The following is a 16,105-nucleotide window of genomic DNA, read 5'->3' on the forward strand; positions in this document are numbered from 1 at the left end:
TCAGGAGTTCAAGACCAGACTGGCCAACATGGCAAAATCCTGTCTCTATTAAAAATATAAAAATTAGCCAGGCGTGGTGGCACATGCCTATAACCCCAGCTACATGGGAGGCTGAGGCAGGAGAATCACTTGAACCCAGGAGGCAGAGGTTGCAGTGAGCTGAGATCATGCCACTGCACTCCAGCCTGGGTGACAGAGCGAGACTCTGTCTCGAAAAGAAAAAAAAAAAAAAGAAAATGCCACAGGCCTCTCTGCAGCCTGTGTCTGAATGCTAGGAGGCAGGCCGAGTGTTTTCCTGCCCATGTGCAAATACTGGTACTGAATGGGAAGCTGCTAAAGGGGTCTCCACCACTGATTTAGATGATTCCAAGGAAATCATCTCACACCAGCAGGTAGCTGGTGTTAAGTGAGTTTATAGGGCTTTGTCATCATGGGGAGCAGGAAAGATCACCCCATAGGCAGAGAAGGCACTTTAAGCTAGTCTGTGGTGTGGAAACCTGGAGTACTGGATGCTGACACTGACAGGGCTGTGAGTTTGAATTCCAGCTCTGCTTCTTTTCAGGGCTGCACCTCCCACACCCCAGCCTTAGTCAGAGGATGGATGTGATACAGTAAACTCCAAAGGCATTCATCCCCTTGTTCCTCTTTTCATCCTTTGGGTACAATTTGATTATCTCTTCAGATTCCTTCCAGCTCTAGTTTAAACACAAACTATATATATATATAAATTTATATATTTATTTATTTATTTGAGACAGGGTCTTACTCTATCACTCAGGCTGGAGTGCAGCTCGGCTCACTGCAACCTCTGCCTCCCTGGTTCAAGGGACTCTCCTATGGGTATGCGCCACCATGCCCAGCTAATTTTTGTATTTTTAACAGAGATGGGATTTTACCATGTTGTCCAGGCTGGCCTTGAACTCTTGACTTCAGGTGATCCACCTGCCTTGGCCTCCCAAAGTACTGGGATTACAGACGTGCACCATCACGCCTGGCCTATTTTTAAAATACATAGGGTCTTGCCGTCACCCAGGCTGGAGTGCAGTAGTGTGATCATAGCTTATTGCGGCTTTGATCTCCTGGGCTCAAGCGATTCTCCCACCTCAGCCTTCTCAGTAGCTGGGACTACAGACGTATGCCACCATGCCTGGCTATTTTAAAAAGAAAGAAAAATTTGTAGAGATGAGGTCTTGCTATGTTGCCCAGGCTGATCTTGAACTCCTGGGCTCAAATGATCTTTCTGCCTCAACCTCTCAAATTGTTGAGATTACAGGTGTGAGCCACCGTGCCTGACTTAGGTGCTCTTTATAAGCCAAGAAAATTTGCAGGTACTAGAAATCCTATTATGAGTTTCATCACTCAGACTCAATGGTGAAGGCTCAGGAGATGTTCCGGCAGAGAGTTGTTAGATGCTGTTCAACTCCTGAGCTGCTCTGAGGCCTTGTAGTTCCACTGCTTCCATGTAGATTTGAGATGATTACATTCTACAACCAGCCTTATGGGTGTCATATTTCCAGAATTGAGGTACTATTGGAACAGATGGGCCTTGCCAAGATCATCTCGCACATCTTGATTTTTGGAAAGGATTTTGCCAGATGGACTTGGATAAGAAATTCAGATTAGAAACCACCTTTCTAGCACCCGTTAGAGTATTTGAGTAAAATGTCCTGCTATTTGAACTCAGAAATGCACCTGTCTGTTTCCAGTGACTGGTTTAATGGTCTGCTAAGAGGGCCGGAGCCATTTGCCTTGGCGTTTACCCACAGGCAGCATGGCTATATTTAGCCAGGCCACAGGTGAACATCTGAGACAGGTCCCGCTGCTGCTGAATACTGTCCTCAAAGCCGAGCATAGGATACAGTTTACTAAATGCCACGTTGGGCTTTCATTGCCCCAGTGTTCAAGTCACAAGGCGGTCTTGTGGGATAAAATACGAGTGATCAGAGTCTCAAAGGCCCCTGTAGCTAAGAAGAAAGTCAGATCATTTTGAACTGGTTGGATACAAGATAGGTTTTGTCATCTTTCATTTTAGGATTGTGACTGGGTTTCTTATTGCCTCTCATGCAGGCAAGCAAAACCTGATCCCATCATCAAGGGGTCAAGGAGCTTTTAAAATGAGGAAGCCGTTTCTGATTCCATTCTCAGCTTCACTAGCCCCAGACTTTTCACAGGTGTCTATCCTGGCAGGTCCTGCTTTGGGCAGGACTCTGTGGCTGAGCAGAAAGGATGGAGCCCAGCCTACAATGGCTGAGGGGGGTGCCTTTTGCAGTGTGGCCAGAGGGCAAAGCAGTCAGCCGCCCCGTACCAGCATCTGGCTGTGGTCTACCTGTGAATGCACACCAGCCACAGATGTTTGGCCGTTTCACCTCTTGGACTAGCCTGTAAAACCTGAAATTGCTTGAGATTTTGCTCAGCCCAAACAGCAGTTTCAAGAAGGGGCTGTGGATGTTTCAAGATCTCCAAGATCATCAGAGCCTCTTCCTGGGTAGGAGAGGATGTGGAAAATGTCAGTACTAAATATTTAACGGGCACACTGGAAGCATTTATGAAAACTGATGCTCTGAGATTCTGTTTAATGAGTCTTGGGTAGGACCTGAGTTTTGACTTTTTCAAAGTTCCACAAGTGATGGTAAAACTAATACACAGCCAGGATGGAAAAGCACAGCTGGGGAGACTGCACAAGTTGGACTTGGCTGAAGATGAGACTTTGACAGTAGAGGAAGAGGAAAGGGAGGCCTCAGCTTGTTCTACTCAAAATAGTGGTGAGGAGACTTAAGAAAGGAAAGAAATGGAACAAGCTTCTTTAAGCGATAAGCCTCATATGGGCTAATTAGACTAGGGGATGAGTGGTGAATTCTTTTGAAAGTGAGAAGAACAGGTTTAGTCATAGCCATTAGCATGTTACTTGGTAGGAAAGTAAATATTAGGCTTAAATCAAGTCTGTATCAGCCCCCTCCAGGGGCCAAAGTTGGGGGTTTTCAGCTTGTTGGAGGGCACTAGCAGCATCTAATTCTAATGAGGTGAACTCATAAAACAACAAATGAATATGGACGTGACAACGCAGCCCAACCCCTAAAAATAATATTCTCATTAAAATAAACAATTACGCAGCAAGGTAAAAAGAAAGTAAATGGCATTCACAGCCCCACCGTCCAAAAATAACCTCTACAATTCCTTCTGGACATATCTAGATAGAAAATAATAATTTTATACAAATGAGATTCCACCGGATTTTTTTTTTTCTCATGTAACATTGTGCTGTGGATCTCTTGCCACATCAATAAATACAGGCCTACATCAGTTTTAAATAGTATTTCATTATATGGATGAGCCATTTTCTAATCCATCTCTGTTGATGGACATTTAGGTCATTTCCAATTCAAAGCTATTAACAATGAGATAAAGCATCCTGCACATGTGCGTCTGAGATACGCATCCTGCTGTGGTGACATTACATGGCTACCTAGCCAGGAGTGGAGATGACAAAAGCCCCACAACCCACGTTCTCCCATTGCACTGCCCCCAGTTTATTGTGTTATAAATCATCTGTTATTCGCTTTTGTGTTTCCTTATCCCCCTCCTCCCACACAGTCATAATGGCCTCTTTGGTTAGGTGTGGAGTACACTGTCTAGGTGGAGTCCTGCCCCTCCTCATTATTATACTGTGCAGGGCGCAAGTGTGTCTGAAAGCCCATTGGCAGTCAGCAGAATGGCCTCTGACTCTGAGTAACTCGTGAGAAGCCCACTCTGCTTGTATCACCCCAGCTGTCTTGCTAGCAGGGAAGTTTCAGCATGCATTAGGTCCACATAAAGTGATGGGAACAGTCCCTACTTGCCTCACTTTAAAAAATAATTTATATTTAATATTTATTTCTCAAGAATCTAATAGGGGCCTTCTGGGTGCCATACCTTGTACCTGGCACAGGAAACAGTCACATTTAAGTGCCCGGTCCCTGGCCTCCAGGAGCTGACGTCTGCACAGAGGCGCTCAGTAGAATACTCCTAAATGCAGTTCTCCGTGGAAGTTAAGTGGCTGAGCCTCCTCAAGACAGCAGTATCAATGACTTTGACTTCATAGGGAAACTTTTATATGAGGCAGATGGTTTTGTAATCTCCTTAGATAAGACTGAAGCAGTTCTTTTGGTCAAAGCTAGAGGAACTTAAAATGCGCTCATTGACCAGAGCAAAATGATCTTAGGCAAATCCCTGCCTGCCTTTGCATTTGCAGTGTGGCTCATTTTCCTGGTGAAAGAAGAAAGGGGTTGTGAATTTTAGTTCTGTACTTCAAAGAGTTTAGGATGACAACCTCAAGACCAGTGCACGATGAGAGATTATTGGTATCCTAGATTGTGCTTTTTGCTAGATTGATGGAGACCTGGAATGCTTGGAGAAGATTGGCTGTAACTTGAGAAACTCAGAAGGAAAAGGCAGTTGGTGGCTCTGCTGATCAATTAGTTAAGGGATTTTATATTCTTTCAGGCACCACTTTGTAAAACTTCCAGAAACTAGGGAGTCCCCTCTGCAGAAAAATGCACATATATGCGTAAACATTGAATTTTTTTATACCATCCCAAGCAGTTTGCAGATTCGCAGCCTAAAAGCCCATGGTGTGATCCAAACCCTGGTTTTTATGGGTAGAATTACTAAGGTTTTTAGAGGAGGGTAACTGTGAGGGCTGAATAACCTTGCTGATGAACTATTCCTGAAGAGACTGTTTTTTCTTTCTTTCAGCACTGGCTGGATCATGCCAAACCCATAAAAAAGCAGATGAAAAGTAAGTAAGCAAAATGTAGCCCGCTCATTTAATTTCTTTTTTTCTGAGAGTAAACTCCTTTGCCGGTGTTTTGAGGTGTTATGTTTTCATTAGAACTTGGAAGCATATTAAAAATCAATTCAGTATTAAGTGGACGATTTTTAATTTCTTAAGGCTAGCCAAAGATGAGAGTTTAAAATTTGAATAAAAGTGTTCAGTGGATATTGAAAAAACCGAATGTGCTCTCATTTGAAATCAGACGCCTCTGCCAGTGAGCACTGATTACTCTGCTATTCAGAAACTCAGCTTTATACCTATTATATCTACTTTCTAATGAAGTACAACATAGTCTCAAAGGATGAGAGAGTAGGAGGGCTCTTTGATAGTCTGCTGCAGCTTTCTCAATGTACAGGTGTGGTAACCACATTTTTTAATGTTGTTTATGCTTGGGTAATTTTTAAAAATTCATATTCTCTTAGAAGTACTTTAAAGTGTTTTTACATAACAGAACACTTTGCATCACTTTCCTTTAGCCTTTGTACTTTGTACTTTATAAAAACTAGCTGTCAGTTTGGAGTATTGTGGCATCGGGGTGAAAGTAAAATGTCAGCTTTTAGGTAATCCATCTAGATCACTAGGGTTTTCTCCTGGAATGAGGTTACTAGCTAAACTATCTTAGTCAACACAAAAGTCCATCTGTCTCAGTTTCCCTGACGAGGATTGGAAAGAATTGACCAGGGTTGCGTGCCCAGTTATGCTGTCCTGATGTCGTGCTAAATGTTATAGATTTAACGTGCTTTTCCTTTTGTCCATCCTGTGATCTTCAAAACTGGGGGAAAAACATCTTCAACCTTCCATCTCCAAATGTTTAGTTGGACCTGCTTATGCTTTGCACTTTCGAGTTAAATACTATTCTTCAGAACCAAACAACCTTCGTGAGGAGTTTACAAGGTAGGCCACGATGCAGAACAATCTCCCGCCCAGCAGTGCTTGCCTTACGTGTCATTTATGACTCTTCTCAATTGTGGGTTTGCCTCTCCTTCTGTCTGCCATCTTTGTTTCTCAGCAAGAGTTATTAGTATTTTTCCGGTGCTTCTGTATTCCGTTAAAAATCCACAACTTGGCTTAATTTGACATTTTTCTGAGTGAACAGAAATTAGAAGATACATTTTCTTGTCACACTTCTATTTTCTTGGACCCTGGATAAATTGATTAGTTGCTCTGTGGCGTTTTATTTTTATCTCAACTACAAAAAGGGAAGGCAGATACTGGAAAAGCATTTCTCAGTCCTAAATCGCCATCTTATGTTTTAAGGGATTGCAAAATATTCTCTTGATTGTCATAATACAAAGAACCCTCTTTAAAAAAAAAACATAGTAGGCCGGGCGCGGTGGCTCACGCCTGTAATCCCAGCACTTTGGGAGGCCGAGGCGGGCGGATCACGAGGTCGGGAGATCGAGACCATCCTGGCTAACACGGTGAAACCCCGTCTCTACTAAAAATACAAAAAATTAGCCGGGCGAGGTGGCGGGCGCCTGTAGTCCCAGCTACTCGGAGGCTGAGGCAGGAGAATGGCTTGAACCCGGGAGGCGGAGCTTGCAGTGAGCCGACATCGCGCCACTGCACTCCAGCCTGGGCAACAAAGCCAGACTCCGTCTCAAAAAAAAAAAAAAAAAAAACCATAGTAATTGCAGCAAAGTTGTTAAAATCCCTTCATGTTATCTTTTAGCTCCCCTGAATTTCTTTATCTTTTCTTTTTTTTTTGAGACAAAATCTTGCTGTGTTGCATAGGTTGAAGTGCAGTGGCATGATCTTGGCTCACTGTGGCCTCTATCTACCTCCTGGGTTCAAGCCATCCTCCTGCTTCAGCCACCCGAGTAGCTGGGATTACAGTCGCAAACCATCACGCTCTGCTAATTGTTGTATATTTGATTAGAGACAGGGTTTCGCCATGTTAGCCAGGCTGGTCTCAGACTCCTGACTTCAACTGATCTGCCCGCCTTGGCCTCCAAAGTGCTGGGATTACAGGTGTGAGCCACCGTGCCCGGCCTGAATTTCTTTCATGTTTTGTTTGCCCATGTCTATGTCTTAGACTTCAGAAACAGGGAAGAAGAAAAAAAAATTTGAGTAACATTTTAAATGTGGAGTTTCCCTCTAGCCTCTCTTCCATCAGTGAAATTCTCTACAAAGTCTTTTCCTGCTTTTGATATCCCCAGAGCCTCCTTGTCATTGTTTGTGTGATGGAGTATAGTGGTGACACGTAGGCTGCTGAGTGGTTCTTAGGGAGATGACCCCTGAGTAATGCCTTAAAGACTGACTGGTTATCACCATTTCCCCTGGGCCTTTTTTTTTTTTTTTTTTTTTTTTTTGAGACAAGGTCTTGCTCTGTCACCCAGGCTGGATCACAGCTCACTGCAGCCTCAACCTCCCAGGTTCAAGTGATCCTCCCACCTCAGCCTCCCTAGTAGCTGGGACCACAGGTGTGTGCCACCACGCCTGGCTAATTTTTTGTATTTTTAAAATAGAGACAGGGTTTTGCCCTGTTACCCAGGCTTCTGCTGGGCTGCTATGGTTAGGTTTTCCTATAGGAATCAAGAGTTCTGGCCATGTTAATACTGTGTCTCTTGTGAGATGACTATGCAAGATGGTATCCTGACGTTCAGAAGTGAAGTTCAGTGGTGGCCAAGCACCTGTCAGGAAGCAGGAACATTCTGGAATGTACTAGAACTTTCACCATGCCTTATCTTGATTTCTGGCAAACAGTCCTTCTAGTGTTGCTCCTCAGAGTCCTCTATGAATGCTGTTTCTAGCTGTCATCAAAGCTGTTGGTTTGTAACCCGGGTTGTGTGAATCAGAAACACCCGGGAAGCTTTTGAACAACTCAGATTCCTGGAGGCCACTCTTGTGTGTAGGATTCTGTTTCCATAGGTAGGGAGCAGAGCACAGGCAGGTTTGGTATTTACAAAGCATTGTCAGTAGTTCTGATGCCTACATCCTCCTGGTAAAAAAACAAACAAACAAAAGATACCCCTCTTATTTAAGCCAAGACATTTATTTTTTACCTGAGTAAACCCCATGCGTGTTATTTACTGGCTTCTTTCTCATTTTTTGTTACCCCTCTAACCATTTGCAGTCCAGTGCCGGGATTTTTCTTGTTTCGTGCGTGTGTGTGCGCACGCGCGCCTGTTTTGTGTTTTAAAAGAGTCTGCAGTTACACTGCATCAGGGGGAAAGAATCCCCAAGCAGTTTCTGACTAGAATCAGCTGCAAACTTTTTGTTACAATCCATGGCAGCAGATCTGGAATGGGCTGGTGGAACTGGCTGAGAGCCAGACCCCGCGGCCCCACCCTGCCTGGGTTATTGGACATGTTGCATGTCCATGTGCCGTGTTCGGCTCTCTTCTCCAGCACTGAGGGGGTTGTGGAGGCTGTCATTGGACCGTGCCGTGTATCATGTTCCATCCTACAAGTATCTTGTGAGTTCCCCACGTGCACTCACCTTCCTAGCTAGGTTCTGGGATGCCTTCCTGGAGACCCAAGAGGAGATGCTTCCACCAAAGTTCTCATTTGATTTGGACTCCTGTGTTACAATACAAAACTCCATGCCGTGTGTGGGGTGGGGTTTGCAGTAGGAAGCTGGGGATTGGGAGCGGCTGGGAAAGGGTTACCCTCTATTGACTTTTGTATATGTTTGTCAGGTACCTGTTTGTTTTACAACTCAGGCATGACATTCTTTCTGGAAAGTAAGTATGTTTTTGTTCTGACTCTTAACCCAGGATAGATCATAGTGTATTTCAAAATAATTCACTGTTTTAACTCTTTTACCCTTGTTCCCTTTTCAAAATTCAAAAAAAGTGCACCAGGCATTGTAAAGTGAGTCTAATACTTGTATCACTGTCATTATCATCCTATTTTAAATGATTACTATATGGCTTGAAGCATTTCCAAGACCATTTAATATCTTAAGTGATGTGTATTTGGGAATAACTCTCTCCCTGATCACATCACTGTCCCATTCATAATGGCTTTTGTCGTATTTGCAAGCAAGATACGTTATTAGTATGTATACACTTACAAGTATTTGGACAGTCAAAAAGTGTCATTCATCACCATCTACATATAAGCAATGGAAAGAGGTTATGTTCTGATTCCAGTAGAAAGTTTTAGACATCTCATCTCACTTCCTTTTCTCCTCTTAAAAATGGCTTTGAAATACTAGGCCTCTGGCAACACACAGTGATCACTGAGCACGAGAAGCATTGGCACTGAAGTGGTTGATTTCGCATGCAGTATTAATTTACCATAAAGATGGGAGGTTTCAACAGGCATAGCTTTTATAACTGTGTCATTTTTCAGCATCTGTATTGAATATTTTCTATTACATGAAAAACTAAGGCTATATTGAGTCTAAAAAGTAACCCCTGCTATTGACGAGAATACGTTCTGATTTTGAATATAATCTGAAGGAAATTTAAAATGTAATTTCCGAATTTGCAAACTCTCTATAGAATATGTGCTATAAAAACCTCAGTGAAATGTACTCCATAGACCAATAGAACAAGTAGATTGTACAGTGTATACATTTGCCTTATTCAGCCATGCAATACAGACCTTTGGTTGGTGTGTGTATTATGAGTGTGTGTACTTTTTTTTAAATCCTCTCTCTCTCCATACTGTGCTCCTCATACTAAAGGCTGTGTAACTCTAGAAATTGTCCTCGGTTTGGAAAAATATTAATGGCAACACCTTGCATTTGTATAGTACTTTGTAGTTTACATGCAGTTTAGCCTGCTTTGTACTTCAAAGCAGAATGGTGTTCGAGTCCCAATATTGCTCCCTTCCAGCTGGATGACCTGGGGCAAGAGCCCTTAACACTGAGTTCCTCATCTATAAAATGGGAGATGGTTCGGGGGAGCTCACTGGCAACACCCATCCTAAAGGTTTACAAACTTGATGCATTGACCAAATTGGATAATATAAATGAAAAGGCTTTGAAAACTATGAAGTGCTATACCAATGTATGTCATTATTATTTTTCTAACCAAATTTGAAATATTACGTATGAATGAGATCACTGAATCTGCAGTAGTACTCCTCTATGGCTATGCCTTAGATAGACTTAGAATGCTGAGTGTATCCAGCCATCCTGGCAGTATTCGATATAGTGTCTCTGTGTTTATTTTTAACGCTATGACCTTGTTTCAAGAAAGATTTGAAGGCAGCTTTAAAAGATGCAGATACTATATCAAGATAAAATAAATTTAAAATATGTTTAAATATAATAAGGCAAAGGGAACACTTTTCATTCTGTTTTCCAAACTTTTCCATTCTTGCCAAATTCAGTAAAATTGTACATGATTGATAGAAGCTATATCTATGTTGGGTTATTTTGCCCTATGATAAGAATCGACTTTGGGAAATTTGTAGTGCAAATCAGCTTGTTGCATTCTTTAGTGTAGACAGCAAAAATATAAACTAAGAATACAAATCTAAATATCGCTACCTCTTGAAAAATGATTTTAATGACATTTTATATGGTTGTGAGTACTTAAGTTCCTATTTCGAATTAATTCCTTTTTTTTTTTCAAGATTGAAATGCCCTTATGAAACAGCTGTGGAGTTAGCTGCTCTCTGTCTACAAGGTACGTTAATCTTTAGTAGTAATTAGCATTTTAATGTTACTGCTTTTTATTTCAACAAATGAGTGTCTACAGTATACCAGGCCCAGAGCTTAGCTTTGGGGATATAAATGAATATGACATGGTCTCTGTCCCCAAGTGCAGGAGGTTTGGACAAGGAAGGCCCATTGTGGGGATGAGAAGACCATGAATCAAGGAACCAAGGCACAAAAGTGCAGAGAGGTTAGCAGCAGTTGAATGGTGCTGCAGAGTGAAGTTCAAGAATTTGGACAGGTGGATGACCTTCGGCCCCATTTAAAGAGAAAGAATTTCATGCAGTCAGTAGTGATACCTTTGAAAGCTCTTAAGAGGCAGCAGGCCTGGCCGGATATGCACTTTAGAAAGGCCACGTTGGCTGTATGGGGAGAAGGGATTGGAGCAGGACCGAGACTGGGGCTGGGAGCCCAGTGAGGAGGTGCTGCTGTAACAGAAGGGAAAGGAAACTGACTAGGGCAGGGGCTTGCACGCACATACACACACACACACACACACACACACACCAAGAAATAGCATTATAGCATTGGCAGTACAAGGAGAAGTAATTGGTGATTAGACTTAGGTGTTGAGGGAGGAGTTTGAGATGATTCTCAGGCCGTTTCTGGGGATGGATAGAGGTTAGAAGAAGTGAGCTCCGGTGGAGGAAATGGTCTGCATTGGGCCTCTTGGCTAAGAGATTCTAGAAGCTCCAGCAGGTTCTTGAGTACCTGAATCTGGCTCGCTCAGAGAGGTCAGGCTGGAAGCATTAATGTCAGGGCTGGCGGGGTGCAAAGGGTATTTTTGCATGTGAGTGGGAACTGGATGGTAAGAGGTCTGCCTGCATGATTGTCAGTGTTGGCTGTTTATCTGTGTGATGCCCTGGCGGTTTGTAGTTTCGGATGCAGAAGAAACACTTGCTAAAGTCTCTAGCACTAATTAAGAGAATACTAATGTGTAACTGCACATCGGGATTTCATTAGTACATCAGATAGACATATGTTGTGCACTAGTTTGCCAGCGTGTTCATCAGCTTCTACTGGATTATGGATTATGATATATTCATTCAACATTAGTAATTATTTATGAACACCATAATGAGAATTGACTTCTCACTTTTGTGTTTGGCCGGTTTTTAAAAGTGGAACTGAGAGGTTTTTTCAAACTATAAAATTAGTACATACTTATTACAGAATATCAGGACAGCAACCCACCAATCAGACAAGTAGAAGGAAGGAAAGAACCCACTGTCCTACCAGCCACAGGCAACCAGAATTTCTGTCTGTGAGTTTTGAGTGGACTTTTGAAAATGTGATTTTGATCAGTCATCTGCAAACTTTTGTATGTTTTTTTACTTGATATTTTTAGTATGTGTATTTTGTCATGTTTACACTCATAAAGATGGTTTTTAATGACCGTAGGATGCTCCCATGACCTGAAACTTCTATTCCTCAGTCACCTTTTAATTCCTGTTGTCTTGAACTCCTGGCTTCAAGTGATCCTCCCACCTCAGCCTCCCAAAGCACCTAGAATTACAGGCATGAGCCACTGCACCCAGACTCGTAATTCTTATTATCTAATGGGGACTTGGCATATAGTAGATGCTTGGTAAGTGCAGAGTGAGTTGAATGAATGAGATTGGAGAGATCTCCTCACCCCACCCCCGCCAAGAACTTTAAAGGCAGAGCCTTTAAACTGGTGGTAGAGTTGATGGTAATGTCATCTATAGCCATCTGTGCCAAATACAGTGCTTCCTATGTATTTTTCTGATATGACAGTCTTTATGGCAAGTGCTGTAATGGCAGGCATGGCTTGAAGAACATGGCAGTGACCTCTGCACTCCGGCCACTCACTCACTTAGCAAGCGGCTTTCCTCTACCCTAGAGTTCCTGAGCTGCCAGAGGTCATACCATCAGGCTTGACAGCCCAGCGGTAGATGTCAGAGTGTCGTTAGTGAGACAGAAGCATCTATGTCAGACGCAAGGCCATTAATCCACTGGAAAGGGTTCCTCTTAAAGCCATTGGCACAATATTGCAAGCTTGTACGTTGTCGTGAAAGATCAGAGGATGAGGTGCACATATTACCATCCCACCCCATTGTAATGAAGCCCTCACCATACTTAACAGAGTAGTGTAGAACCAAAACCTTGCCCCAGAGCTGAGACAGACACAAATAAGGTCAGTTCTCTGTGACCTTTCTTGGAGAAATTATCCATTTGAGCTGAAATCAAAATGTCAGTGTGATTTTAAGATACAATTGTTGGCTGGGCACGGTGGCTCACACCTGTAATCCCAGCACTTTGGGAAGCCGAGGCGGGTGGATTACCTGAGGTCCAGAGTTCAAGACCAGCCTGGCCAACATGGCAAAACTCCGTCTCTACCAAAAATACAAAAATTAGCCATGCATGGTGGTGGACACCTGTAATCCCAACTACTTGGGAGGCGGAAGCAGGAGAATTGCTTGAACCCAGGAGGTGGAGGTTGCAGTGAGCCAAGATCGCACCACTGCACTCCAGCCTGGGTGACAGAGCGAGACTCCATCTCAAAAAAAAAAAGATACAACTGTTATGTCAGATAGAAATAAAAAGACTTGGCTGGGCATGGTGGCTCATGCCTGTAATCTCAGCACTTTGGGAGGCTGAGGTGGGTGGATCGCTTGGGCCCAGGAGTTTGAGACCAGCTTGGGCAACATGGCAAAACCCCGTCTCTACAAAAAATAAAAAAATCAGCCAGGTATAGTGGTGTGCACCTGTAATGCCAGCTACAGACTGAGCTGGGAGGATCACCTGAGCCAGGGGAGGTTGAGGTTCAAGGTTGCAGAGAGCTGTGATCACGCCACTGCACTCCAGCCTGGGCAACTAAGAGCCTTTCTCAAAAAGAAAAGGAAAGGAAAGGAAAAAGGGAAAGGGAAAGGACTGAAGACTTAGACACAAGGGGAGGCTCTTGTTACATTGTCCCTCCGTGTCCCCTCTTCCCAACCCCGTTCTGTGAGTAAATGCTACAGCCTGCTTTCCACTTCAACTACAGCTGAGCTAGCTCGTCTGGGACTCCAAGGATCACTAGAGCATCTCTGCAGGTTTGAATAAAAGGAAGGGTTGTGTTTCCTCCTGTGCTTGAGCCTTGAAGACATGTCTTGCTGTGGTTGTCCTCAGTGCCTCCTGAGTTGTGATACAGTGGCCCTGCAGGGAGGCTGTGCTCTTTTGGGAACTAAATTTGTAGTAGATTTAAAAATTAAACCCGGTAAAAGGAAAAGAAGGGAGAACTAATAGGCTACTCGTCTGTTGCATGCCTGTGCTCTTGTTTCATTCTTGTAACAATTCCCATTTTACAAATCAGGCACCGGAGACCCAGAGATGTTAAGTGACTTGCCTGCAGTCACACAGATAGATTATGTTAGAGGTGGGATCCAAGCCCTCTTGTGTCTGAGCTGTTTCCACCACCCTCCACGACCTCCTAGAGCTGAGGCCTGGCTGCAGAGGTTGCAAACTGAGTAAAGTGTTAGTTGATGGGATCTGATGTGTGCAGCACAGGTTCTTAAAGTGTTTTCCAGGGTAGCCACATTAGCATTACATGGGGACTTGTTAGAAAAGCCAGTTCTCAGGCCTGGTTCCAGACCTAGGGATTCAAAAACTCTGGGGGCGGGGCCCAGTGATGTGCGTTTTAACCAGCTCGCTAGGTGATTCTGTTGCGTACCCGAGTTCAAAAGCCACTATTATAGATCAGTGATTTTTCCAACAAATGTGCAGAGCCTTTAAACTGGCAGCCTGTGACCTGGGCATCTTGTTAAAAGGCAGGTTTTGCTTGCATAGGTCTGGGGTGGGGCCTCAGGGTCTGCGTTTTGGGCAAGCTCCCAGCGGATGGCAGTACTGTTGGTGTGTGGTCCACACTCAGTGTAGCCTTGTGTTAGAGGGAACGCGAGAGGATTCCTTTTCATTCTGGGATCTGCTTTCTGAGCTGCAGGGGGTCGAGGAGAGTGGGTTTTGTCATCATGCCCTGGATCAGGGGGCCACCTGTATCCTCAGGCCCTCCATCCTGTGGGGGACTTGGCAAGGGCAGCACAAATTGGGCTTCTTGCTCGGATCCCTTGTGTGTCTGCTCCTCCCTCCTTTCTGCACAGCTGTCTCCCTCCCAGGTTCTGCCTGACTTTCCGCAGTTGCTCCTGCAGCCCTCGCACCCCTCCTCCCTGCCTCCCTCCCTCTCTCCCTCTCCCTCCCTTCCTACTTTTCCTCTGGATGCTGCATGTGCTGAATTCTTGATCCATCCTCTCCAGCACTGCAGACCCTGAGGTGCTGCTCTGACCTACCCTTAACAAGAGCCTTGTTAAATGGATGTTTCTGGGCAGATCCTCATTCCCTGCGATTGCCTTTTATTGCAAATTCAGGGTTCTGCCACTTCATGGGGAAAATGTAACTGGGGCCTCCCTGGGTGGGAACAGCAGTGGAGAGAAAGGCAGTAATAACTACGATGATGCTGTATCACCCAACAGGGAGGACATTAGAATGCTTCTAGGATTTTGAGTGTACATACGACTACCCAAGTGAGAGTTAAGTCTTCCCGAAAGGAGAGAGTTATACATTAGCGGGGGGACCTGTGCTTTAAAATCGTGCAAAATGCCTTTGGACCTGGTTGCAGCAATAACTGAAAGCATTCAATGTCTCCTGTTTTCCTCCCTTTTATGAAACGTACAGCGGAGCTTGGGGAGTGCGAGCTTCCAGAACACACACCAGAGCTTGTGTCTGAGTTTCGGTTCATTCCCAATCAGACAGAAGCGATGGAATTTGATATCTTCCAGAGATGGAAAGAGTGCAGGTACCTTGATGCAACCATCTAGCATTTTGATATATCTATTTTGTCATAAATAAGTGTTGGTTATACTCCTTTATCTACCAGTAGAATTGCTCTATTGATGGCCATAAAACTGCAGCTCCAAGTCTTCTCTCCTTGTGTCAGTCCTGTTTTTCCAAAGGCCCACATCTTGTCCTTTTTATTGTTGAGAGAGCCTCGCTCTGTTGCCGAGGCCAGAGTGCAGTGGCACTATCTTGGCTCACTGAATCCTTGACCTCCTGCCTCAGCCTCCCAAGCAGCGGGGATTATAGGCATACGCCACCATGCCTGGCTCGTTTTTCTATTTTTTGTAGAGATGGAGTTTCACCATGTTGCCCAGGCTGGTCTCAAACTCCTGAGCTCAAGTGATCCTCCACCTCAGCCTCCCAAAGTGTTAGGATTACAGGCAGGAGCCACTGCACCTGGCTGGCTGTCTCTCAAGAGATGTGCAGCAAGAACCAAACCACACTCCTTTTCTCTCTCTGCAAACAGAGCCTGGTTCTGATTTGTTTATTGCAGCCAGAGGAGCCACCGCTGTCTTAGTGACACCCCAGGGCATCCCAGACACTCTCACATACTTGCATCTCTGGGACCTCAGGGCCTGAACCTTCTGAAACAAGCACTTTAGAAACACACCCTGTTGTATAGGAACATACACATTAGAGACCTTGTGTTGTACATTTCAGGAAATGTGATCATCATACCTGAATCCAGCAGTGTCATTTATCCCTTTTGTTTTTTCCCTCCATTCCCCCTGCAGGCACCACTTTCATGCCTGCACTACCAACTCCACCCCTCACTCACGGGTTTCCTAGATGTTAACCGTTCCTCCCTCCCATCCCATCTTCCCCAAACACTGCCTCTTCCAGGTCACCCTT

General features: G+C 44.3%; 1 protein-coding gene across 5 annotated transcripts in view; it reads left to right on the forward strand.

Annotated features, from left to right (window-relative positions):
- The window catches only part of EPB41L4B (erythrocyte membrane protein band 4.1 like 4B), a 150,753-nt gene that overhangs the window by 47,864 nt on the left and 86,784 nt on the right, over window positions 1-16,105 (forward strand). For all 5 annotated transcript variants that reach the window (XM_028834998.2, XM_015117131.3, XM_028835000.2 and 2 more), the window contains exons 3-7: window positions 4,732-4,774; window positions 5,626-5,704; window positions 8,451-8,495; window positions 10,342-10,394; window positions 15,092-15,212. In XM_028834998.2, coding sequence (XP_028690831.1) covers window positions 4,732-4,774; window positions 5,626-5,704; window positions 8,451-8,495; window positions 10,342-10,394; window positions 15,092-15,212 — 341 coding nt within the window. The remainder of the gene's footprint in view (window positions 1-4,731; window positions 4,775-5,625; window positions 5,705-8,450; window positions 8,496-10,341; window positions 10,395-15,091; window positions 15,213-16,105) is intronic.

Source organism: Macaca mulatta, chromosome 15 (genome assembly GCF_049350105.2).
Source record: "Macaca mulatta isolate MMU2019108-1 chromosome 15, T2T-MMU8v2.0, whole genome shotgun sequence".
In the NCBI taxonomy this organism is placed as follows: Eukaryota; Metazoa; Chordata; class Mammalia; order Primates; family Cercopithecidae; genus Macaca; species Macaca mulatta.